The 24,974-nt window shown below is 49.2% G+C and overlaps 1 protein-coding gene and 1 long non-coding RNA gene across 2 annotated transcripts in view; one reads left to right on the forward strand and one right to left on the reverse strand.

Moving 5' to 3' along the window:
* Efr3b (EFR3 homolog B) overlaps nt 1-13,149 on the reverse strand; it is a 75,958-nt gene extending 62,809 nt beyond the window's left edge. The window contains exon 1 of the mRNA XM_021648271.2: nt 12,991-13,149. Within this exon, the coding sequence (XP_021503946.1) occupies nt 12,991-12,997 (7 nt within the window). The 5' untranslated portion in view covers nt 12,998-13,149. The remainder of the gene's footprint in view (nt 1-12,990) is intronic.
* A 112-nt stretch (nt 13,150-13,261) lies between these two features.
* Nucleotides 13,262-16,362, forward strand: LOC132646743 (uncharacterized). The gene is made up of 3 exons (XR_009584993.1): nt 13,262-13,667; nt 13,977-14,082; nt 15,972-16,362. It is a non-coding gene; the product is annotated as an uncharacterized LOC132646743 (long non-coding RNA).
* The last annotated feature ends 8,612 nt before the right edge of the window (nt 16,363-24,974 follow it).

The raw sequence follows: 24,974 nt of genomic DNA on the forward strand, positions 1-24,974 counted from the left end.
TTATTTATTATGTATACAGCGCTCTGCCTGCACGTACACCTGCATGCTACAAGAGGGCACTATAGATGGTTATTATAGATAACCATATACATTATGGTTATTATAGAGCTCATTATAGATGGTGATGAGCCACCATGCGGTTGCTGGGAATTGAACTGAGGACCTTTGGAACAGTAGCCAGTGCTCTTAACTAAACATCTGAGCCCTCTCCCCAGCATGTATGTGTCGTTTTGTGAATGTTTAGTTTCCTTTGTAATCCACTAGGATGATCATCCGTATAGTAGAATTCCAGGGTTCCCTTCTTTTTAATTTTTTTTTTTAACACTGGGGTTGAACCCGGGGCCTTGTGAATGCCAGGCAGGCACTCACCCTAACCCTGAGCTGCATCCATCCCCAGATCTCCCTTTTCAGAACCAAGTAACATTCTACTACACGTAGACACCACATTTGGACCGGCCTTTCGTCTGTCTGTAGAGCAAAGCTTTCACACTAAAAGCAATATTCCCATACTTTGATCAGTTTGGAGCCTGATTCTAGCACCTAACATCTCTTACACAAACGCCCCAAACCCAACCCCCGATGATCCAGAAATAGCCTCACAAAACAAACAGACAAACACAGCTTACACTATGAGCTTTACTGCTTGGCAAGATTGTGATGAGTCCACCCGACCATCTTGGTCTAGACTCTGCACAAATGGCCTGCGGGAAAAGACCAAATAGCTTCCCCTGGGCTGCTATGAAAGAACACCCTCCCTCTTCCAGTAGTCAGATCCCCATTCTGGAAATTCTTCAGGAGCCAACCACCTTGTTTTTTTAAGACGTGCTCTCTAGTTGGGGCTTGAAGCTTGCTGATTGGCCTAGAGAGCCACCGGGATTCTCCTGTCTCCACCGCCTCGTCACCCAGCCTGACTTTTTCAACTGAGCTACAGCCCCTTTCTGGTTTTGTTTATTTGTTTTCTTTTTGAAACAGTATTTCTTTGTGTTGCCTTGACTGCTTTAGAACTCAGCCTGGTCTTGAACTCACAAAGATCCACCTGCCTCTGCGTCCCCAACCCTGGGACTAAAGGTGTGGGCCATCACTGGTCCCAAGTGGCAGAAATCTTAAGAAGGCTTAACTGAGCCCTCTGAGAGCTCATTGTATATTTTTTTCTGTTGTTATTTTTACAGTATGAGGGATTGAACACAGGCCCTCATATATCCTAGGTGAGCTGTACTATCCCTCCTTAGTCAAGTCTCCTGTACATTTTAAAATCAAGGTCTTTAGTGTTTGTTGAGCTCCCTAGATTCCTTATAAATTCTGTAACTTGTTCTTTATATCACCTGCTGGGATCTTCTTCATTGTCATTTCTTCTGTTTCACTGTTGGTAGTGTCCTTAGAGGCACAGTGTTTTGACTTTTGATATAGCCCAATTGGAAATGGTGTTTTCAAGCATCCATGAAGAAGATGGGTCAAAGTGAGATAAAAGCCAATTGTTGTTTTCCCCTTAGCTATGCCACCAAGTTAAGCTGAGTGGCTTTGCACAAGACATCTAATTTCCCAGACCTTATTATCCTTGAAAGTGGAGAGAAGAAATGAAGAAAGGATCCCCCATCAAGCAGCATTTTGGATGAGACTTGAATGTATGTAAAGCAAGAATGGTGGCCCCAAGAACCTTGGCCTAGCATACCTGTCAGTCTGATGATCCTATTGATCAGGGCCCAGGACAGAGACTGAGTGTAAAAGATCGTTACTCCTTACTTGGCAGCCAGGAAACGGATGCCTAGCCAGTCTACAGAAAGAACCTGAGCTGGCTGGTTCCCACTAAGATCCTTACATCCTCCCTACCAACGCCACCTGCCCCCTCCCGCCACCATCCCCTCCCTACCACCCTCCCTGGCTTCGGGAGCACATGGGCCTCAGAAGCCTGGGTCAGGGGATAAAGCAGCCTTGCCAATCACTTGGAAAGCTGTAAGAGCTTGGAAACCCTTCAAGACCATCCAGTCCAGCTCTTCCTATTTACAGATGGTAAAAGCTAAAGCTGAGGGAGGTAGAGAATTCTGCCCAAATTCACACAGCAACAGAGCCCGAATCGGTTCTGATGGCCAACTCCCCGCCCCCACACACTCCAGAAATGTCCTTGATGAAGCAGAAGGACAGTGTGGCCGATGCCCGGCACCACCCACGCTTTTCCAGAACACTCAGCTCCATTCTCCAAGAGTGCTGTTTGGAGGAGACATTACTAGCAGTCCTAATGAGTAGCTTTCTGGACCGTCAGATGGCTTTCCTGTCTTCACCAGCTGCCCGGCTCAGGCCTGCTAGCCCGGCCACACATTCTCAGAGGTCCAATGTCAACGGAAGACCCAGTTATTACACATGCGCACTCCCCTGAACTCTCAGACTGAAGGGGCATAGGCCTGCGGTTTGTCAGGAACATTCAGGCCGGCGCTTCCGGGCACCGTGAAACACATTTACTGCCTTTGCTTCGCTCGAAGGGCCTTTCCATCTTTGTTTTGTGATGGACTATGCAAGCAATGGGAAGGGAAACCAGAAGTGAAGGTCCGCCCATGCTTAGGACACTAGATGACCTTTCTCTTTTGAAAAGAAAGGTTCTGGCATTAATGCTGAGCTGCACAGACCCAAGAGTAAAGACCTGCAAATGTCTCGCTTCCTTGACCGCATCTCTCAGGTAACCAAGGGCTGTTTCCCAAGACTGACACCTCAAAGGGGAAGAGGAAGCCAGATGATTATATGCTGGTCTGCCCTTCTGCGGAGTTATCACCAGTGTGGGGAAGCACAATTAGGACGGCAATTGTTGCTATCATTTCAGGATTGCCTCAAACCTCAGCGAGACTCCGAGCCCCTCATTATTCACTCCCTGGAATGCACTGGCTGGCTCATGGGCTCGTGGGCTGCCCGGCACATTCGTGTGTATGAATGATACATGTGACGGCTTCCAAGTTCAGCGCACAAAGCCGGTGAGTTCTCACTGCAGGCCCAAGTTCTCTACCTGGGAAAACAGAACTGAATGATATAGACCGTGTGCTCCGTAGGGACTCAGGAGCCTCTGCTGCATAAGGAAATAAATGGCATTCACTGTGATGAAGACATACCGACAGTAAAGGACGAAGCGTCCCGGGGGCATGAAGAAGGCCCAGTAGTACAGCTCTGGATTTCCCCAGCCTCCTCTTTTACGCTTCCATTCTAGAAGCTTCTCTCATGCTCGGGTCGTGAGAAGCTAGGAGATGCCGGCTGGCATTCTGTCATTTTAAGAGATCTGAAGGCGAAGTCTGTACAAGTGTTCTTGTAATTTAAGGGATAATCCTTCACACGAGTTATAAATGAAGAACGCTGGGCCAGGCATGGTGGTGCATGCCTGAAATCTCCGTACCCAGGAAGCTTGGCAGTGGGTCAGCCTAGGCTACTACATCTCAAGACTCTGTCTCAAAAACATACAAATGACTAGAACTTAGAAACATGAACGAGGTGCCCAGACACCTCGTTGTCTTGACAAGACTATTCAGTTGTCCCTTCCCTGATCCTAGCCAGGCCCATACAGAGCATGGGTACACGGTCTATGCATGAGCTCCATGTAGGACTCAGACTTGCTCCACACTGCCTCTGAGGTAGCTCCAAGCCCGCCTCTGAGGTAGCAGTGGCCAAATCCAGGCTGCTTAGACCTGAGGTTGGAGAACAAGGTCTAGTTCATAGGCAAACTCTCAGGGAAACAGAACCACCTCTTGTTCTAGAAGGTTCTCTGTCCAGGCCAAACACTGTTTTTTGTTTTTTGTTTTTGTTTTTAAAGCAGGGTATTCAATATAGAGCAGGCTGGCTTCCAACAGGCTATATATAACCTGTGATGATCTTGAACTCTTGGTCCCTCTGCCTCTGCCTTGAGTATTGGCATGCGACCCCCAGGATAGGGGTCCTCTTTAAGGGTATTGCCATCCTAACACTCCATGACAGTCCTGGAGGTGCCAGCTGCACTGCTTTGTCTGTGTGCCTGGGTGCCTGCCTGTCTGCCTGTGAGACACGTGTGCCCATGCTCTCCACTACTGCGTATCTGTTTTTGTGGCTCTCTTACTTATTCTTATTTAGGGAGGTTCTTCCTCGAGCAAAACAATGAGAGTATGCAGCAAGGCCAGACCCCATCCAAAAGTGTCTGTGGATGGCCTGGAGCCAGAGAACAGTGGCATGTTTCTTTAGAAACCTCCCCTTCCTTATTCTCTGCTCTTCCCAGCTCACCAAGCCTGGGTCTGAGGGAGTATGAGCACCGCAAAGAAAGGCCTCTCTCCTCTGGAAGGTTCTAATGGTCTGGGGTCAGTGTGATGGCAGCTGGGGTTGGAAAGCCCAAGTTCAACTCTCAGCCTTATCCCCCAAGGAGGTGGCTGTGGGCAAGTTCATTCAACTTTCTATGGCTCAGTTTCTTTCAGTTTGAAAGCAGAAATGATGATCCCAATTTATAGAATTCAGGCAAGGATAAGTCAGTTAGTGCCTAATGTTTCATTTTACAAGTCTCTCCCACTTCAGCATACTGCCGGCAGACCACTGGACCAAGTTCCATCCCGCCTTGCTAAACAGTCTGTGTGCCATGTACTGAGCACATCCTTGTAAAATATGCAAAAATATAAAAGGGCATCTGTTACGTTTGTTTAGTGCACATGAAGTCGGAAGACAAGTATAGCAGAAGTTGGTCCTCTCCTTCTACCATGTGGGTCTTGGGAACTGAATTCAGTCTTACCTACTGAGCTATCCCCCTGGCTCCTTAAATCACGGTCTTGGTACAAAAGACTTTTATACATTTTTGTGTTCCCTGGATGCAATCTGTTCTATCACACATAGCTGATATAGCACAAATAATTGATAGGTTCAAAACAATATCGACCAAATGAGAATCAAATGGTTAATACCCTTAATAAATATAACACTTATGGTCTTACAAGTCACTGAAATGCAAATGCTTAAAAATAGAAAAGTGTTAGTAATAAAATAGAAGTTAGCGGGTTATGGAGATGGTTCGGTCAGTGAAGTACTTGATACGTGGGCATGAGGACCTGAGTGAGGAGTCCTGCACCCACATAAAAGCTGGGCATGGCAGGACGTGTCTGTACCCCCATTTCTAGGATGGCAGAGATGGGAGGGGGAATCCCTCGAGGTCAATAGCAGGCAGCCTAGAGAAAGCAATGAACTTCTGACTCTGTGAAACCCTGTCTCAAAAAGTAAGGCAAAAAGTGATAGAGGAAGCCAGTGTCAACCTCTGCCTTCTACACACTTATGTACGTACCCAACTGCCTACATAGACTGTGCACCCAGAACGCAAGCTCAAGAGATATAAACAGACCAGGTTAACAAAGATAAGAAGCTGAGTCTCAGGAATGCGAAGCAAGTGCTCTATCCACCATACCCTCAGCCCCAGCAGTAACTGGAGCCCCTGGCTAATCCCAAGTGTTTATTGCCTTTGAGGACACCAGAAGGCAGGCACTCGGATAACTGCTAACAGGAGTGTTACTTGCACAAACTGAAAACTTGACAATAGTAACAAGTCTGTAAAATGTTTTATGCACTCACACTCATTCCTTGACTATAATCTAAAGGAAAACTTCCAGAGTTCAGAAAAAGCTTTGGGCACCAGGCATTTCTCCATTCAGTGTACCATACCATAGCCTTTGAAAACCAGCCTGGGGCTGGGTAGCATTAGCCTGTAATCCCAGCGAGAGGATCTCTGAGGTCCAGGGCAGCCTGCTCTACATAGTGAGTTCCAGGACAGACACTCAGTTTAAAAAACAAACAAACAAACAGACAAACAAAAAAAAAACAAAACTCTAGAGCTGCCAAAAAGGCTTAGCGGGGAAAGGCTTGATTTGACCAAGCCTGGCTTGCTCCCCAGAAGCCACGTAAAAGTGGAGGAAGAGAACCAACTTTAAAAATGGCAGCTCTCTGGTATAGGGTAACTATAGATAATAATAATAATAATAATGATGATGGACTATTTTTCAACTTTATTGTTATTATTTTCACCTATGTGTATGAGTGCGCATGCTTGGGGAGGTCAGAGGGCGTTGGGTCCTCTGAAGCTGGGGTTACAGGCCAGCGGTTCTCAACCTTTCCAATGCTGCGGCCCTTTAACACAGTTCCTCATGTTGTGGTGACCCCGACTATAAAATTATTCTCATTGCTACTTCTGTTATGAATTGTACTGTAAACATCTGTGCTTTCAACGGTCTTAGGCAACCCCTGTGAAAGGGTTGTTTGATCCCAAAAGGGGTTGTGAACCACAGGCTGAGAACCAGCGTGGTAGGCAGTTGTATGTCACCTGACGGGAGTGCTGGGATTTGAACTTTGGTTCTTCTGGAGGTACAAGTGCTCTTAACCTCTGAGCCATTTTTCCAGCCCCCAGTACATAGTTCTTAGCTAGATGACAGGATTTTGAACGTTTTCACCACAGGGGAATGACGTGTGAGGAACTAAAGATGCTTATCTTTGAACAGAATAATACATATGAACATATGTGTAAATATCACATGGCTCCTTAGAAGTATGCTCATGTGTGTGCATGTGCACACGGTGCTGGGATCTGCTGCAGTTTAGGTCTGGAATGTTCCCCAAAGGCCCATAAGTTGTAGGCCTATTGGAAGTGGTGCAGGCTCTGAGGCTGCCTGAGGGAAGGTTCAGGTCACAGAGGCCTAGTTTCCCCCTGAGAAGACACTGGGACTCTGGCCCCGCCCACCTCCCTCTGTGTTCCCAGGCCATTACGGAGCTAGCAGCTTCCAGCTTCCACCTCGGTACCCTATCTCACTACAGACCCAAAAGCAGTGGGGCCAAACTGACCAAACTGAAACCTCTAAGACTGTGACTCAATAAACCTTTTCTCTTTTAAGATGATTTGTCACAGCAATCATGGAGAGCTAATTAACACGAGACTGAATGCACGGGCGTCAGGCACGTCAAGTCTATACTCGACCGCTGAGCTACAACAGCCCAGACCCATGCAAATATGTGGTTCAAGTAAGAACTGGAGATTTTTCATTAATTTGAGGTTGGGGGAGGGTGCGTACATGCCATGTGGGAAGAGACAGAAGAGCTGGCAATATTTGTTATTGCTAGCGCTATTTTCAGATTCTCTAGAAAGGTCAGTATTAGCGGCAGTAAAAGAAAATAAAGGTCATTTAAAAAAAAAAAACTACTAAGCTTCTTTTGTTTGAATTGGGGAACATATGACCAGTACTGGTCTTAATCTACAAGGCATATGTTTTCATTTGCTTATTTAATTTGTTGCCTCTTTTCATAAATTTAAAGGCAAAGGGGATGGGGAAATGGCTCAGAGGGTAACATGTACCTTGCCATGTGAATGGGAAGGTTGAGTGCAAATCTCCCGAACCCACCTAAAGCCAGGCATGGCAGCACACATCTGTAGTCCCAGCGCTTTCAGGGTGAGCTGGGAGTCAGAGATAGCATAGACCCTGGGAGCTCTAGCCTGGCATATAGCGGAGTGGCACTCAAGACAAGGTGGGAGGCGAGAACTCACATGTGAGGCTGTCCTCTGACCTCCACACACATGCCATGACATGCATGGATGTCCCCCCACATCATAAACACATATAGACATACACACAAGCAAAATAAAACCAAGAAGCTGTGGTGCCAGGTGTCATGGCACATGCCTTCAATCCCAGCGTGGGGGGGGGGGGCAGCGGCAGGCAGATCTCTGTGTTTTTGAGGCTAACCTGGTCTACAAATCGAGGCCAGGACATCTAGGGCTACACAGAGAAACCCTGTCTTGAAACACCAAAATAAAATTAAGAGGCTGTGGTGGTTTGAAGAGCTGTGGTCCCCGAGACTCATGTGTTTGAATGCTTGGTGCATAGGGAGTGGCACTATTAGGAGGTGTGGCCTTATTGGAGGAAGTGTGTCACTGTGGAGGTAGGACTGAGGTCTCACACATGCTCAAGCCACACCCAGCGACACACAGCCTCCTTCGGCTGCCAGTGGATTGGGATGTAGAACATCACATCTTCCTGCACGCTGCCATGCTTCCCGCTATGATGATCGATCATGGGCTAAACGTCTGAAGCTGTAAGCCGGCCCCAATTAAAGGTTTTCCTTTGTCAGAGTTGCTGTGGTCGTGGTGCCTCTTCACAGCAATAGAAACCCTGACTAAGACAGAGGCAGAGAAGAACTGAGGAAAATGGGAAAATGGGAGCAACTCCTGTTCAAATTAATTTCTATGAAAGGTGGGTGTTCTTTTTAGAGCATGTGAGTATGAGTGTGTGTGTGTGTGTGTGTGTGCGTGTGTGTGTGTGTGTGTGCGCGCGCGTGCATGCGCATGTGCATGCTAAGAAAAGCTCCGGTTCAAGGTTACCTGAGGGGACCAGCTGGGGTAGGGGGTCATTGGTGCTCTTTCACTATCGATTCCCAAGAGTAACAAACACAGCAGAGATACAGAAAGAAAGTAAAAAGAAAAAGAAAACAAAAACAAAAAACAAAGGATTTGGGCAGGTGGCAAAATTATAGCAGTCTTGTAAACTAACACAAAAACCAGAAGCTTTGATGGGTTTTAATCAGTAGTTAATTCTTTTGTTTTTTGTTTTTTGGGACAGGGTTTTGCTTTGTAGCCCTGGCTGTTCTTGAACTCAGAGATCCACCTGCTTTCTGCCTTCTGAGTGCTGGGATTAAAGTCATGTAGCACCACTGCTCTGTTCTTTAGGGTTTTAGGTAGTTGGTTCTTTAGGGTTTTTGTTTGTTTTGTAGTGTAATAGAGTGCTGGGGGTCAAACCTTAGGCTCTACCACTGAGCTATTCCCCAATCCAAAAGACAGGTCTGAATGGGCAGCAGTGAAGGGATGACTTTTCCCCCCTGCTCTCTTCCCCAGATCTTCTCTGAGGTGATATTAACTTTCGGTCTTTAATTGATATGAAAGAACAGCACTGCAGCAGCCTGAAATCACTGAACTGTGAGCAGTAAGAGATGGAAAACAGGTTCTGCCCACAGGGCCTCTTCCAAAGGAGAATAAAGAATGGGGATACAGGGAAGGGCAGGCCACACGGCTGAAGCCATGCATGGCACCAGGAGCAGCAGGAGGCTCAAGATTTAGAGGGAAGGTGACTGTGTGTGAGTATGTGTGAGAGAGGAAGAATGTGTGTGTGCGTGTGTGTATGAGAAAGAGACAGACAGAAAAAGACAGAGGAAACAGAGAGGCAGACAAAGACAGAGAGAGACAGGCAGGCAAGCAGGCAGATTTCTACAAAGGTGAGTCTTTGCACCTCAAGGAGAGTCAGCCTGGCCCTGCAGTTTCTCTGCCCCATTTACAACTGCATGTACAGAATATATTGACTGCACTGAGCAGTTTCAAAAGCTGGATACCAAAGCTGTCCCCACAGTGAACATTCTCTGTCACAAAGCAGAGAGGGAGGCACCAGCTGAGGATACAGAGGAATCAGCCAGAGCAGCTTTGGCTTCAGTGGGACCAGCATGGCCAAACCACAGTGTGTGGGGGAAATCCCCATGGCCAGCTGCCCTTCGTCTCTAGAGGCACTCCTCTCAGCAAGCAGCAACCTCAGTGAGGAAGTGGAACACTCATGGCTTTGGCCCTGGTGACAGGAATAGGTTAAATCCTGATTATAGAATCCCAACCAAAAGAAAGTGGGATCCACCTTTGCAGAACTTGTCTGGTGGCTCACCCTCCCTAGGACCAAGTACTTTTTTTCTCCATGACTGTTGTCAATCCACATTCAGAGATACAATCAAGACTTTGGGTCAGACAGAGGAAGCACACATCTTTAAAACCCTGTTTCAAAAACAAACAAGCAAACAAAAAAGACTATAGGAAGTAATTGTGTCCCTTTGGAGAGCCATTTAATAAAGTAACCAGCTGGGTACTGTGGCGCACATGTGTGATCCTAGCACTCAGGGAGGCAGAGGCAGGAGGATCTCTGTGAGTTCAAGGCCAGCCTGGTCTTCAAAGTGAGTTCAGGACAGCCAAGGCTACACAGAGAAATCCTGTCTTAAAAAGCAAAAATGAATGCAAGAAAGAAAGAAAGAAAGAAAGAAAGAAAGAAAGAAAGAAAGACTGGTTTAGAGCTGAGTGAAAGATGGTAGTAGCCTAGACAGGTCAAAAAAACAGCTCCGGTTGAGTGTGGTTTCACAGGCCTGTAATCCCACCACTCCAGAGGCAAAGGTGGGAGTATGAAGAGGAGTCCAAGGCTAACTTGGGATGTATAATATGACCCTTGTCTTAAAAAAGAAGGAAGAGGGGAGCTGTTTGGTGGGTCATAGTTAGCAAGGTCAAGGTGACATGGCTGTTTCGGCTGTGGTGAGAGGAGACTTAAACAGGCATGTGCAGGAGCTGACAGAGAAGCAAGAGGCCCCGAGAAAGGCTCGGGCTCTTCTGTGCCAGTGTAGACCCTCTTACCGTTGCTGGATTTCTGAAGGGCACAACAGATCAGGGAGGCAGGTGGGTAGTTCACCATTTATAGAGAAGTCGAAACCAGAGACCTGACCCACTTGCCTCAGGCCACGGAGCTGTGAATCCACTGACCCCAGGCCTAGGATCCCACTGTGCCCTCCAGGAAAAACAAGAGGGCAAAGGAAGGAGGCAGGCTGAGTTGTGGAGGACAACGGTAAGGTGGGGACGGACAAGAAGGAAACTGAGATCTGTCTGGAGTGGCAAGGGGTGAGGGCACAGTGTGAGGTCAGGACACAGCTGAAGGGTCTGAACACATAATAGAGTGAACCACCAAGGTGGGAGGTCAAAGGTCACCTTTATCTACGGCTCGTAGGCAGCTTCTGGTTCTATATGTCCTTACTATCGGTTCTTAAAATGCCTGGTGGCATCTTACGATATGCATTCACCTGAGACATTAGGAAAAGGGGAACAAAGGGCCAGCAGTAAGCCAAAAGGCCTGATGTCACCTCACCTTATCCTACCCATATCATCTGGACAGGACACTTCAAAAATTAGGTGAAAGAACAATGGGTAGGAAGTCCATAATGCCATGCACCTCTCACTTCTCTATTGACATCTTTCACCTTCTTTCTTCTTTAGTCTCTTCCCATGTCGATAGCCTCTTCCTATATAGTGCTGCTAACCCAGAACTCACTCTGGAGCCCAGGCTGTCCTCTTCTCTCATCCCTGTTCACCACTGACTTCTAGAGAAAAGGCGAACAGCTCTAGAGGCCTCTTTCATCTCACCAAGGCAGGACCACACTAAGACGCAGGCAGGCAAGGCTCCAGAGACCAGGCTTTGCCAGGGGCCAGCTCCCACCCAGCACTAATGTGACCTCCCTGTGCCGCGGGCAACTCCCCAGGAGTCCTTCATCATAGTCTTTCTATGAATCACCCAGGTTAGCCCCTGCTCTGTTGGCATCTGGGGAAATGAAAACATTATTAAAGAGAACTGAAATTCTGTGGTGCGTCTGAAAATAGCACGCAGTTAGGCCAGCTCCCCAGTTCATCCTTCTGTTGGAGCCAGCGATTCCAGCAGGAGCAGACCGGGAACCCCTCCCCACCCCCATTCTCAGACACCTTCAGTAAGTTATTACATCATCTACTAACGTGGTGACCCAGGGCTGCTAATTCTGGCCCATACTGACGGGCCTGTCCTAACTCCTTCCCTGCTGCAGGTGCCCCTGCAGTCACATGCTTTTGTCAAGTGATCTGCAGCTTCAGGCTGCTCCCTCTGCAGAAGAGAATGGGGGGTAGGGGGCAGACAGACAGAATAAGAGAGGTATATGGCTCTTTTTACCTCCCCGACAGGCAAAGCAAAGTCCAGTCACCTTCCTTTAGGGTCCTCACTGAGGTCGTCTCCCCTCCCCCACTGGGTCCACCCAAGAGATTCTACAGGAATCACAGCGTGGCTGTGCAAAAACTGGCCAGGGAAGGAGATGCCACATGCAAAAGTTGAGTCTTCTAAATAGGGGGGCCACCAACTGCTGAGCCTTTTCAGCACGCTCTCAGCTTCCTCTGTGCCAACAAACTTTGTGACTCATGGTCTGTTCGCAGAGGCAGCCAGCAGCCTCAGAGGTGGGTTAAATTGGGAACACTCTTCCAGATCGCTCACCGCTCAGGTGCAGCCCGAGCCCCTACCCCTCAGTAGGAGAGGGAGAACACGGCTTCAATTCTCACGCTGACCCCAGAATAACTACCAGAGACCTGGGCTCTAACAGGAATACGAGCACACATGCACCCTTGGTAGGTTCTGCAAGGCAGCCCATTCCTAGACTTGGTCCAGATTGCCAGCGTTCCACTCTTACACGATCTGCAAAGTGGGACCCAAGGAGCGCTCTCCTCGTCCACACTGCCTGCAGAACCAGAGGAATTCTTGGTAAATAAGCAAGCAGAGCTGTCTTGGAACTGTCACACATCCGTGGGGGCGGTGGCTCCTGAACTGGGAGAGACCCTCTCCCCTTCAGCCCTCCGAAGGGCCAGTCTGGAAATTGGGGAGCCTGCAGCCGGGTGAGGTAGAGGCCAAGTCCACCCAGCTCAGAGAGATGAACCTCCAGCGCCAGCTCGCTCCCCAACTCCTGCACTGCCAGCTCCGCCTCCCACATCCAAAGAGCCCGGCATCAGGCTGGCAAAGAGCAGCTACCCTCTCTACCCCTGGACCAGTTTCGCGCATCAAACTCCCGAGCATAAGCCTCTTTGTTAATTCTGCAATTACTGTCACACGATCACCTCCGCCAACACTCTTTGTCAGTTCAGCTCCGGAGACACTCGCTTTCCCCAGAGCCGGTGCCTCTCCATCATTAGAGTCCCCACCCGGCGACGGACCACCGCCCCTAGCGCCAGCACACGCCAGCCCGAAGGATCTCAGGGGATCAGATAGTCCCCCGGCCGGAGGCATCTTTGTCCTCTCGGCACAGACGCGCGCCCACGGGCGGCTGAAACAGCCCAGCCTGGCACCAAGTCGGCGCTCTCGCTTTTGGCCGGGGTCCGCTCCGGAGAGGGTTTGGGGGGACAAAGGTCCACGTCCTGGAAGTTTGCGGGCCCCAGCCGGGGCGCCGAGCCATCCTTACCGTACATCTCCGCGGGGAGCGCGCCTCCCGAGAGGCCGGCGTCGCCGCGTCGCTGGCAGCTAGTCCGGGCCGCGCCTGCCTTTCATTCACAGCCCGGCGGGCTCGGGCGGCTGCGGGCGGAGACCCGGGCGCGGCGGGAGCAGCCGACGGGGGCCGGCGGCGGGCGGGACGCCACCCGCCCATTCAGCGCCGAGGCTGGCCGCCGCCTCCCGCTCCCGTCCGCAGGCGAGGCGGTGCGCAGGGGGCGGAGCTGTGTCCCGCCACACCCCTTCCCCTTGGCCACAGGCCGGCGGCCTTAAGAGTCCCGCCTCCATCCTAGCCCACTCCCCTCCCCAGCCTGGGGCAAGCCTTTTGCCAACCTGACGCCCCAGGGGGGAGCCTGGGTTCTGGTTGCCGCAATCACCCAGTGGATCCTTCATCTGAATTCCAGGTCCCGGCCCAACCCAACGCGGGTCGCTTATGTATCGTCCAAACTGATGACCAGCCCTCCGCTCCCACCCACCCCACTCCGTCTCCAGAGGTCAGCAAGCAGGGCAGCTGAAGCTGCAGGTGCACCCCTCCTCCAGCTCTATTCAGGCTGCTGAGACCAAGCCAGGGGCGCTAAGGAACAGAAATTGAGCCGTAACCTTCCTCTTTCCGTGGGTCTCCAAACTCTAGGTGCTGGCTACCTGGGCCAGGTATGCAGGAAATACAGGGCCCTCTCAACCCCCAAGGGCTTCGGGAAGTCCGCCTGGTTTTTCCTCTCCAGATTTATTTGTGTAGTTAGCAAGCCCAGAGCCGATTTGAATTCCGTCTCTTCCACCTGACCTGACTGGGTGAGACGCAGACACAGAAGGGCAGAAACCTCAGGCCAACGCCCCAAGCCCTGAAGATCTCTGCCTTCTCTTTCCCGGGCCTTTCTCTCTCTCTGTTTCTTGATTTTTCCTCTTGCCTCTTGGTGGAGGCAATGACCTTCATTTTGTTTTGTTTTGTTTTTCGAGACACAGCTTCTCTGCATATTAGCGTTCGCTGCCCTGGACTTCGATGTGTAGACCAGACTGGCCTTAGACCCAGAGAGCTGCCTGCTTCCGCTTTCAAGTGCTGCGATTAAAGGTGTGTGCCAGGCTGACTTTCATGTATTAATACTTTACTTAACCCTGAGAAGTTAGTTTGTGTTCTGTTTCCTACATACTCTGTGCTATGCGTCCAATATAATAGGTTAGTGCATTGCCCTCTTTGACCCTTGCTTCCTGTTGAGAACTTTCCTGAAACCTACAGTTCACAGTGTTTTCCACCCTTTTCTTTTTGCAAAAGCAAGGATAAAACTGGAGAGATCCGTTACCCCAGTCAGGAGACAGAGCTCACTGCACCCTAAACAGCATTTCTATTTTCCTCTGGGGTGGAACTGTTTGGGGAGGATTAGGAGGTGTGGCTTTGTGGAGGGAGGTGTGTCACTGCAGGTGAACCTTGGAGGTTTGAAGAGGCCACGCTATTGCCGTAGGGTCTCTCTCTCTCTCTCTCTGCCTCATGCTGGTGGGTCAGATGAAAGCTCTGATCCACAGCCATGCTGCCTTCCTGCTGCCCTGTTCCCCACCATGATGGCTGTGGGGTCGGCTACCCTCTGGAAAGGTCAGCCCCAAACTGAATGCTTTCTTTTATAAGTTGCCTTGGTTATGATGTCTTATCCCAGCAATAATAGCAAGTGAGACAGGGTGTATACAGCCCTAGTTTTTAAAATCGAGGCTCCTCAAAGCCTCTCCCTTCCAACCCCCCAACCCTAGGTAGTAGAGAGAAGGTTAGTGGGGAGACAGGGCGCAGGCTCCTTTACTTCTCCTGGCTGTTTAGGCTTGATGGCTTCCCTGGGGCTATACCAATCTCCGTCAACAGCAAGCCCAGCCAGCAGTCTCCTCCAAGCCGCAGCTGCGTTCAAACGTTTCTCTCCATCTGCCATACTGTCCGTCTCTGGTCACTCCAAACTGCTACAAGGCCCATGCCAACACCACAGGCCACTGCTTCTCCTTCTGGGCTCTCAGATTTATAGCCCTCAGAGTCCTAGGCCACGCCCCTCTCCGTGCCGCTGGCAGAGGCCACGCCCCACACAAGATGGTTAATCGATCAGCTGCAGACAAACTAAAGGCCAAACGAAAACCCCGCACTTCGGATTAAACCAAGAAAACATATTTACATAACATAACTGAGTTTACAGAGAAACCAAAACTTCCATTACAACAGGTTTCCTGCATAAACCAGGAAGCAATTTCTGGAGGGTGGGTGGGTGGGAGGCCCTCCAGTGGTGTTGCTGCCTGCATGCCATACCAGGAGCCCCAGTGAGGCAGCTTCTATGGCCACCCCCTCTGATGGGTGGGCTTTCCAGTGATGCAACCGCCTTGTTCCTCACGGTCGTGTGAGGGACCCCAGTGAAGTTCTCGATTCTCCGGGAGACTTGGAAGGGATTGTTTCCTTGGTCTGTTGAGGCAGTGTGACTGTGAGGAGACAGAACAGAAATCCGCTACTTAGGGAAGCTATAGGATGGATGAAACTCAGAACTGGGATTTCTATCTTAAGTAGGTTCGATTTTCCTTGCAGGAATCCCAAATAAGGCAATGGGCAGGACAGACAGTAAAGTGAAAGAAATTGCATTTGCTGAACGGCCCAGTTGCAGTGGGTCTGTGCCAGGCTCCACGTAGGTCTCGGTACAGACTGTCCGTGACTTATGACGGCCAACCTTCACGCTGTGTGAAGGTAATACACCTTCGAGTAGAAACCGTAGTTGGAATTTTGATCTTTTCTCAGCCTAGCACGGCATGCTTTCTTGCTACTGGGCAGTGACAACGAGCCCCCAGCTCTTAGTCAGCTCTTGGCTCATGAGGGGAGGACAGCAGTGGCCTACAGAGCGCAGTGTTCTAGGTTTTGACGTAGGTTGGCAGACGTATGTAGTGAGAAGTTTGGTTTCTTTTAAAGCTCAGTTATGTCATGTGACTGTGGTTTCGATTTAATCCCAGGTGCTTCGGATTGTCTACAGCTGCTGACTCTGGTGTGTCTTCTGCTTCGGGAGTGTGGTTTTGCACGCTGAGGATAGCTTACGTTGGGAATTCTGGGGGACTCTTATAAATGCCAGAGCCTCGAGAAGGGCTGGAGGTGCTCCTAAAACGTGGCGCTGCTCCCCGTGCTGCTGTGGGTTGTCAAAGAGACTAGTAGAAGAAATTGGATATCCTGTCTCTGACGACCAAATTTGCCCCAAGGAACTCAACACCCTAGTCAGCAGGAAGCAGTCTAAAGAGATCTGTGCCCTCTTTCCCTCTGTCCTTCTTTCTCTCCTACCTAGTGTTGAGGGGTCAGAAGGTATGTGGGTGGAGAAGTGTGGTAGACAAAAAACCAATAAAGTAGCCAAAAAGCCCAGCTACGGAATTCAGTGAATTTTCTTCTTACAATGTTTTCTTCTTGGTGTGTATGCGTATGCTGTGCGTGTGCGTGTGCCTGTGCGTGTGCATGTGTATGTGTGTACATACATGTGTGCATTTGCATGTGAGAGCCAGAGCCTAATGTCATGCTTTGTTTTGTTTCTGTTGCTCTCCTCTCATCTTACGCATTGGGCCAGGGTTTCTCACTTGAACCCAGAACTTGCTCGTTAGACAGTCAGCTCGCTCCAGGGGCACCCTGGCTCCTCTTCTCAAGAGCTGGGATTGCAGGCTGCCATTTCTACCCAGCATTTACGTGGGTGCAAACTCGGGTCTTCCTTCCCATTAGTGTGGCAAAGCCTGGCCGGCTGAGCCACATCCCCAGCAGCTCCTACGATGATTTTATCAGGGTGTAACAGCATTGTCGGCCAAGGAGCATCCACACTGCCATCTCCACCTTACAGCGAGGCTGAGGTGCAGAGAGGTTCTGCAGCTTTCCAGCAAGGAGCTGGGTGGGGGTGCAGGCTCGGGATGCCCTGGATGATGAAGCTTTGCAGTGCACACTGATGCACAAGACTGCCCTGTAAGTGGGCGGTTCTTCCTCACAGTTGAGATAACCTGCCCCCTCCTCTCCCTTTACCGGCATTAATTCCCGTGCCTTATCTGTTCCAGGGTTATAGCATACTGGGTCCTTTCATTTGCACTCCTCTCTGGATCTGCCAGTTTCGGTTCCTTTCGGTGTTGGCTGGTTTGCTCAGGCCTAAGACGAGATTATCATTCTTTAGCCAAACTGCACCTTGCTTCATGTTTCTCTTTAACAGTGCCCTTTGTGGTGGCAGCTCCAATAGTCTCCCCTGCCAGTTTCTGCACGAACCAGTTTCTCTCTGATTCACAGAAGGAAGACTTAGAAAATAGAAGGCAAGCGGCAGCCATCACGCATAACCCAAGAACCTCCCTTGACATCCAGGAAATCAGCATCCATGCAATATCCCCAAGGCCTGTCCTAAAGCACTCTGACAGCTAGCTTCACCAGGCCCCATCACTCAGCCGTGGCCACCCGAAGCCTTTAATCTCTCCATCAGCTGCAGTTCTCATCCTCATCCTTGCTCCAGGCACCAGCAGTGAGCAGGGGACAGCTTTAAAGCACAGCCTCCTGGATGAAGGGAAGAGAGGAGAAAATGACAGCCACGGGGGATGCAGCTTCAGAGGGGGAAAAATCCTGAGACCTGAAGGCAAGCCAGAAGGGAGAATGCGCTTGGAAGGACTGCCGCGCAGCTGTTAGCTGTGAAGCTGAAAATAGAACTCAAGAGTCCTGACACCAGGCTGGGTGTCTTGAACCCTGGCACGTCTCCCTGAAGCAGGTTAACTACCTTGACCTACTTTTCATAGGCCACAGGGGAAGAACAGCCTATAAAAACAACGCCCAGGTACAGGAGTAGAGGTTTCTAAAGGCTAAAGAAAGGTCTCCGTAACACCCAAACAGCTCAGCAGCCAGGTGGGAGGTTGTGTGCTCCGGTCACCAAGGTGCTATCAGCCACCTTGGGCTGCAGGAAGGACGCAGGAGGCAGAACTGCCTGCAGGGAAGTGAGTAGGCAGGCCAAAGCATCTGTCACAGACCAGACTGTAGGACCAGATTTGACCGTGGTGGAGGCGAGTTCGAGATATTAGCAACTGCGCTGCCCTAGGCCTCCCTGTGTTTACTCTGCAGGACAGGGACAGTCCCACCTCTCTCCCCACCCCCTAAGTTTCTGAGGTTTTCTTTTTGGAGATAGAGTATCTCCGTGTAGCCCTGGATGTCCTGGAAAGTTCTGCAGATGAGGCTGTTCTCGAACTCACAGATGCAGCTGCCTTTGCCTCTTCAGTGCTGAGATTAATGGTGCCTGCTACCACATCCAGCTCAGGCCACACTCTCCACACCCCTCATATGCCCCCACCCCCGCTTCTCTAACTACTACTCCCTCTGGTCCCTGAAGACCCATTTCTCAAATAAAGTTCAAATTTATAACCACTTACTTCTGGCAACACACAGGCATTTCAAAACCCATTGTCCAGCTCAGCCTAAGACTGGGGAAATCCCATCTCCTTGCTCTCCCTCCAGCCTACGTAATATCTAATCCCACTGGGAGCCTGGGAGCTTACCCATACTTAGAAGAACTGGAAGCCTATGGTGTCATCTCCATCTGAACTGTTAATAGACATGGCTTGCAATTGAAAAAAGAATTGGAGAAGAAAAAAAAAAGGAAAAAGAAAACAAAAAAGAAAAAAGAAATGGAAGGGAACAGAAGCTGCTGTAAGAGTGAGCTACGTACGGTTCTCTAGGCCATAGAAGAGGAAAACTGTATCTTAGCATAGCCTGGAGGAGGGGAGGGTGCTAGGCTGGGCTGAGGGGTGGCTATCCTGACAGAAGGATGGCTCAAACACACGGAAGGGACTCACCAACCAGAAACTTGGTTCCAAAAATATAAAGGAGTTTCCCTGAACCCCTTGAGCCAAACCATGCTTCCCAGGCCCTGTGTGTTTGGTGCCTCAAGTTAGGCTGGGACTCTGAAACCACCCTTCTTCCCTCTCTGTGTGATGCTGATGTTTACACTCACCTGCTCAGCCCTTGAGGACTCTGCAGTTAGACAGCCCTGGCCATGGCACCACCTCTCACCCTGGCTCTCTTTGGCCACAGGACTGGTTTGCCTTTGATATTCAGCTCCAATTACCAGCTTCTAGACCTTTATCCTAAAGCTCACTCTTCTGGCTCATGGGTAGCCATTCACTTCAGTCATATAACCTGGTCCAAAGACTAGTGCCGGACAGTGCTGGAGAGATAGCTCAGCAGAGAAGACCTGGGTTCAATTCCCAGCACCCACATGTCAGTTCACAGTTACTTTTATTAGGGAATGTGCCTTTACTGAGAATACTTTGTATTCCTGACAGACACAATACACAGAGAGAAATAAGAGTATCCTTGATGTCCTAGCAGACCACAGTCTCTCAGAGATTGCCTGGTATGGTGGTTAGTTTTAACTGTCAATTGTCTAAACTCCCTTGGCAAGAGAGTCTCAGTGTACATCAGGTTGGCCTGTGGGCGTGGCTATGGGGGATCATCTTGATAAATGAAACAAAAGCACCTAATATCTATAAAGCCCTGAGTTTGATCTCTAGAACTACATTAACTAGGAACAGTGATACATATCTTTCATCTCAGCAGCCAGGAGGTGGAAGCTGGAGGAACAGGGTCATCCTTAGCTACACGATTTTGGGGCCAGCTCGAATAAATGAGATCCTGTCTTGAGGGAGAGAGAGAGAGTGAGAAAGAGAGAGATCCTGTCTCTAGAGAGAGAGAGAGAACTAGGGAAAGCCAAGGAAAGAGACCCCACCTGGGTGGAAGGCAAGGAATGAGAGCCTTCTGAAAGGAGTGGGCTTTGGAGAGGTGGGATTGTAGGTTCTAGAGAACATAATGAGCAAAGGCAGGTGCCGGGAAGCCACCTTTACTTATGAGGAAAGGCAAATGGTTCATGTGCTTAGAACATATGCCAACCAAAGGGGAAGGGATATGGACAGAGACGCAGTAAAGAAGGTGGGTTCTGACTTAGTCATGAGGGCCGGGGCAGGAGAAAAGGAGCGTGAGCTTCATTTAGTGAGGAGGGCTCTTCCAGCAGCTGTAAGCAGAATGGGGCATCAGCAGTGTGAACTGCTGAACCCAGACAGAGGAGGCGGAGGAGGAGAAGACAAGGTGGTGCCTCTGCCACTGTGAGGTCCTAGCATCAAAAGCACCGAAGAAGCTGGGCACATTGGCACACACCTGTAACTTCAGCACTCGGGAGGTCATGATTTCAAGGTCAGCCTGGGCTATAAAGCAAAACTTTGACAAAAAAAAAAAAGATATACAACAAGGTTGCACAGAACATTTTCTCCCTTCCTAATCTTTTCAGGAAGGAGTGGGAAGGGATTATAAAACTCATCTTCATTCCTGTACATTCCCTTTCTCCCCGCTTAGAAAGTGGTCCTTAGCATGGCAAGAAATGGTCCATACTGTCTACTTGGGAGGCTGCCTGAGTTTTAGAAGTCTCAGTCAGGCTCAGGAGATGGGAAATTGATGACACACCATTCGGAGCTTCCTCTGACTCCCAGCTTCCTGGGCAAGACAGAAGGGCTGCTCTGACTTCCACGCTCCCTAGCTGGGCGGGGAGGTTTCTTGCCCAGAGACTGGAGAGAGATACCTTAATCATGGATGAAGACGGAGGGATTCATCTGCAATGTGTCCTGTGGCACCTCTCAGGAATCTAAGGACGGCAGGAGGGAGCTGGGCCGGGGTAGTCAAGAGAGAGAGAGAGCTCAGATGGTAACCTTCGTGTGTCCCTTACACACACAAAGGGAAGGCACCAGCAGGAGAAGGGACTGACCTGTGCCATTTCCTTCTGGCTGTCAGGCCTGACGCGTAGTAGGTGCAGGCCTAGTACATACTAGGTGGCCTCCTTTTCTGCTCGCACCTGCGCCTGTGATGGTTTGACTTTGTAGTGTCTCCCACAGCCTCGGGTGTTTGCATGCACGGTTGGACCGTGGTGTTGATTGTGGAGGTTGTGAGGCCTGGCTGGTGGAGTAGGCCTTTGGTGGGTATAGCCCGTCCCTGCTCTGCTGATCTTGATCTCTTCTTCCAGCTCTGGCCAGGAGGGAGTTGACTCCATGATGTGTCCCACTGCCTGACCTCCCGACCAGGAAGGACGGACTGTAATCTTCTAACACCAGGAGCCTAAAATAAACCCTCCTCCCATTATGGGGTCCTGCTTAGATCCAACACAACTCAAACACTGTGTCAATGCAGGTGATTAAAAAACAAAACAAAACATTGTAATCAAGCGGCTACTGCTCTATCAGGTTGCAGTCAGAAAAAAGAGGATAAGGGGCTGGAGAGAAGGCTCAGTGGTTAAGAGGTCTTCCCGAGGTCCTAAGTTCAATTCCCAGCAACCACATGAAGGCTCACAATCATCTATATCCTCTACTGCCCTCTTATGGCATGCAGGTGTACAAGCAGATAGAGTGCTCATATACATAAATAAATAAAATATTAAAAAAAAAATCTTTGTTTGGGCTGGAGAGATGGCTCAGAGGTGAAGAGCACTGGCTGCTCTTCCAAAGGTCCTGAGTTCAATTCCCAGCAACCACAAAGTGGCTCTTAACCATCTATGGTGCGATCTGGTGCCCTCTTCTGGCCTGCAGGCATACGTGCAGGCAGAATACTGTATAAATAATAAATAAATAAGTCTTTGAAAGAAAGATGCACAGGAAGAGGCTGGGGGTGGCAGATGTTTTTCCAACAAAAAGCTGAGATGATGCGGCATAGCTGAATAACGTAGTTTATGCATATGATTAAGAGCAAAGTCGTTGACAGCTTCAGCTGCTACAGAAGAACTCTGAAAACATCCATTTCCTTCAGAATGTGTTCCTAGACCACTAAGGAAAACCCGGGGGAAGGACATGAAGGAGCTATCACATCTCAGAGGTCCATCAATCTCAGGAGATAGGAAATGACACACTATTTGGAGCTGCCTCTGGCTCCAAGCTTCTTGGCCAAGAGCTTTCTGGCTTCTGTATTCCCTAGCTCAGCAAAGAGGTTTCTTCTTTTTTCTTCTTTTGGTTTTTCAAGACAGGGTTTCTCTGTGTAGCCCTGGCTCTCCTCGACTCACTTTTGTAGACCAGGCTGGCCTTGAACTCACAGAGATCCGCCTGCCTCTGTCTCCTAAGTGCTGGGATTAAAGGCGTGCAGCACCACTGCCAGGCTGGCAGACCCTGGAGGCCTCTGCCCTCACTCACTGTTGTAGGTAGGCTCTCTTGGAAAGATCGTGGGCATATAGTAATATAGATAGTCGGACTGAAACCCGACTTTCACAATAAACTCCAAACAACTGTCCAACAGCTGTACGTCCCTAAGCATAAGGCCTAGGGATTTCAGTCCAACCAGCAAGTGAAAGACCAGGATGGATCAGACAGACCATCACGGCTGGATACCATCAGATAAACTCGCTCATGTCTCTTGTTACTTCTGGGTAAGTTTTATCACTCCCATAGTGTCGAAAAGACACTGTTTCATCCCGGCCTTCCCCCTATTTCTGTCTCTCACAACCTTTCTGCCCCTGCTTCTGTGATGTTCCCTGAACCTTAGAGTAAGTGGTGTGATACAGATGTCTCGTTTATGGCTGAGTAGGCCACAGACACTTACTCTCTGAACTTGGACCCATTGTAAGCTTCTGCCTTAACCGCCATCCACCGCACAGGGAAGCTTCTCTGATGAGGACTGAGAGTGCACTAATCTATGGGTGGAGAGATAGGAAAGTAGAGGGCAGCTGGCTACCGTGCCCATTTATTATAATAACAACAGTAGGTTTGCCACGGGGATGAAAATGATTAGTGATTGATGTGAGAGGCAGTGCTGCCCTGGGGCTGGCGGTCCTGAGTCACGTAAGAAAGCAAGTTGAACAAGCCATGGATAAAAAGCCTAGAGGCAGCGTTCTTCCAGTGTCTCTGCTTCAGTACCTGCCTCCAGGTCCCTGCCCTGCTGGAGTTCTTGCTTTGGCTTCCCTCAGAGACAGACGGACTGGACTGTGGTTGGGATCTGTAAGACAAGCCCTTCCTCCCCAGGCTGTTTTTGATCAGTGTTTTGCCACAGCAACAGAGAGCAAACTAGAATCATGTGTGTCTGTGTGTGCATGTCTGCTTTGGTCTCTCTCGTGTGTATCTTATGAGCAAGCTTGTGTAGCGGTTTGAATGAGACTGATCCTCGTAGTCTCACATATTTGAATGTTTGTCCTTGGTCGGTGGAGCTGTTTGGGTAGGATTAGGAGGTATGGCTTTGTTGGAGGAGGTGTGTTATTGGGGATGGGCTTAGAGGTTCAAAAACCCTCACCATTCCCGGTTATCTCTTCTCTCTGTGCGTCTGTCTCTTTCTCTGTCTTTCTCTCTCTGCCTTGTGATTGTCTCAACATGTACTTCTCAGCTACTGCTCCGGAGCCATGCCTGTCTGCTGCCATGCTCTCTGCCATGATAGTCATGGACTCACCCTTAGAAACTGTAAGCAAACCTCCAACTTAATGCTTTCTTTTATAAGCTGCGTTGAGTCTGATGTTGTCACTGCAATAGAAAAGTGGTTAAGATGCTGTGCGTCGCGTATGTGTGCCTGTGTCTATGTTGGTCTATGTCTTTCTCTATTTCTCTTGCTTCCTTCTCTGTGTTCCTTGTCCACAGTGTGTGCTAACCATTACCTCTGGGTTGTGCTTGCTAATTGGCCCCCTAGGTATGCTGGTTCCTAATTCCAGTTACACCCTTGAAGATAATGAGGATTGGAGGATACAGATAATTGGCTTCCTTCTGTAAGGGAGCAAGATAAGGTCCCTCAGGTTCATCTTCATGGACAGCAACAGCAGCCTAATTAGACACTGGACAAGTCTCTGTTTTGGCTGGCCCAGAGCTTCCCAGGGTCTTCAAATACTTTTGTGTTATCATTCCAGCTCTCGAGAGACAATGCTTTCCTGACCAGTGCCCCAATTTTCACAGAGACCTGGTAAGCTATGAAATTGGCTGACTTTGTACCTTGACAACACACAGAAACTGGCTTCCATTCCTCTCCATCTCACGTTTCTAGGATATTATATTATTTATTTATTTAGAGATAGGGCCTCTCTTTGTAGTCCTGGCCGTTCTGGAAGTCACTAGGTAGACCAGGCTAGAAACCAACTTAGGCATCCACCTGCCTTGGCTCCCCAGCTTCTGGGGATTAAGGCGTGCACCACCTCACCTGGGTGAAATTAGATTCCCCTAAGAGCTATCTTTGAATGTGCCTCGGAGCAGCGGTTCTCAACCCTCCTAATGCTTCGACCCTTTAGTACAGTTCCTCATGTTGTGGTGACCCCAACCACAAAATTATTTTTGTTGCTACTCCATAACTGTAATTTTGCTACTGTTATGAATCATAACATAAATATCTGTGGTTTCTGATGGTCTTAGGTGACCCCTGTGAAAGGGTTGTTTGACCCCTAAAGGGGTTGTGACCCACACAGCAACTGCCAGGCCAGTCAGGGCTACCTAGTGAAACTTTGTCTCATTAAAGAGAACCAATTAAAAAGAAAAAGAAAAAATAAAGATGAGAAAGAAAGAAAGAAAGAAAGAAAGAAAGAAAGAAAGAAAGAAAGAAAGAAAGAAAGAAAGCCTGTGTCAATCTGTGTCATGATCTAAGACTCTAAGGACCTGAATTTGTTCCTTTTTGTGTCAGGAGATTAGAACCAACAAAGGAATTCTTTGGAGTTCTTTAATTTTCTTTTAGTTCAAAGAACAAGCAGCTGCCTTCAATGAGCAGGGATCACAGATAATTTTTACCTGTTTATTTTTTACCATCATATAGTGTGGAGGGTTTCATCCCCTATGCTAACATTTAGGATTTTCGTTTTAAATTTAGGAAATTTACTCCTCAGGATTCTTAAGTAACCAGGCAACCTCAGATCCCCCTCTTGCTTCTCTCTCTTTCTCTCTCTCACACACACATACACACCTCACCAAAATAAAAATAAACAAATACAACAAAAACCAAATAAAACCAAACATAACCCCCCTTAATTTTTTTTTTTT

This window comes from Meriones unguiculatus, chromosome 1 (genome assembly GCF_030254825.1).
Source record: "Meriones unguiculatus strain TT.TT164.6M chromosome 1, Bangor_MerUng_6.1, whole genome shotgun sequence".
Classification (NCBI taxonomy): Eukaryota; Metazoa; Chordata; class Mammalia; order Rodentia; family Muridae; genus Meriones; species Meriones unguiculatus.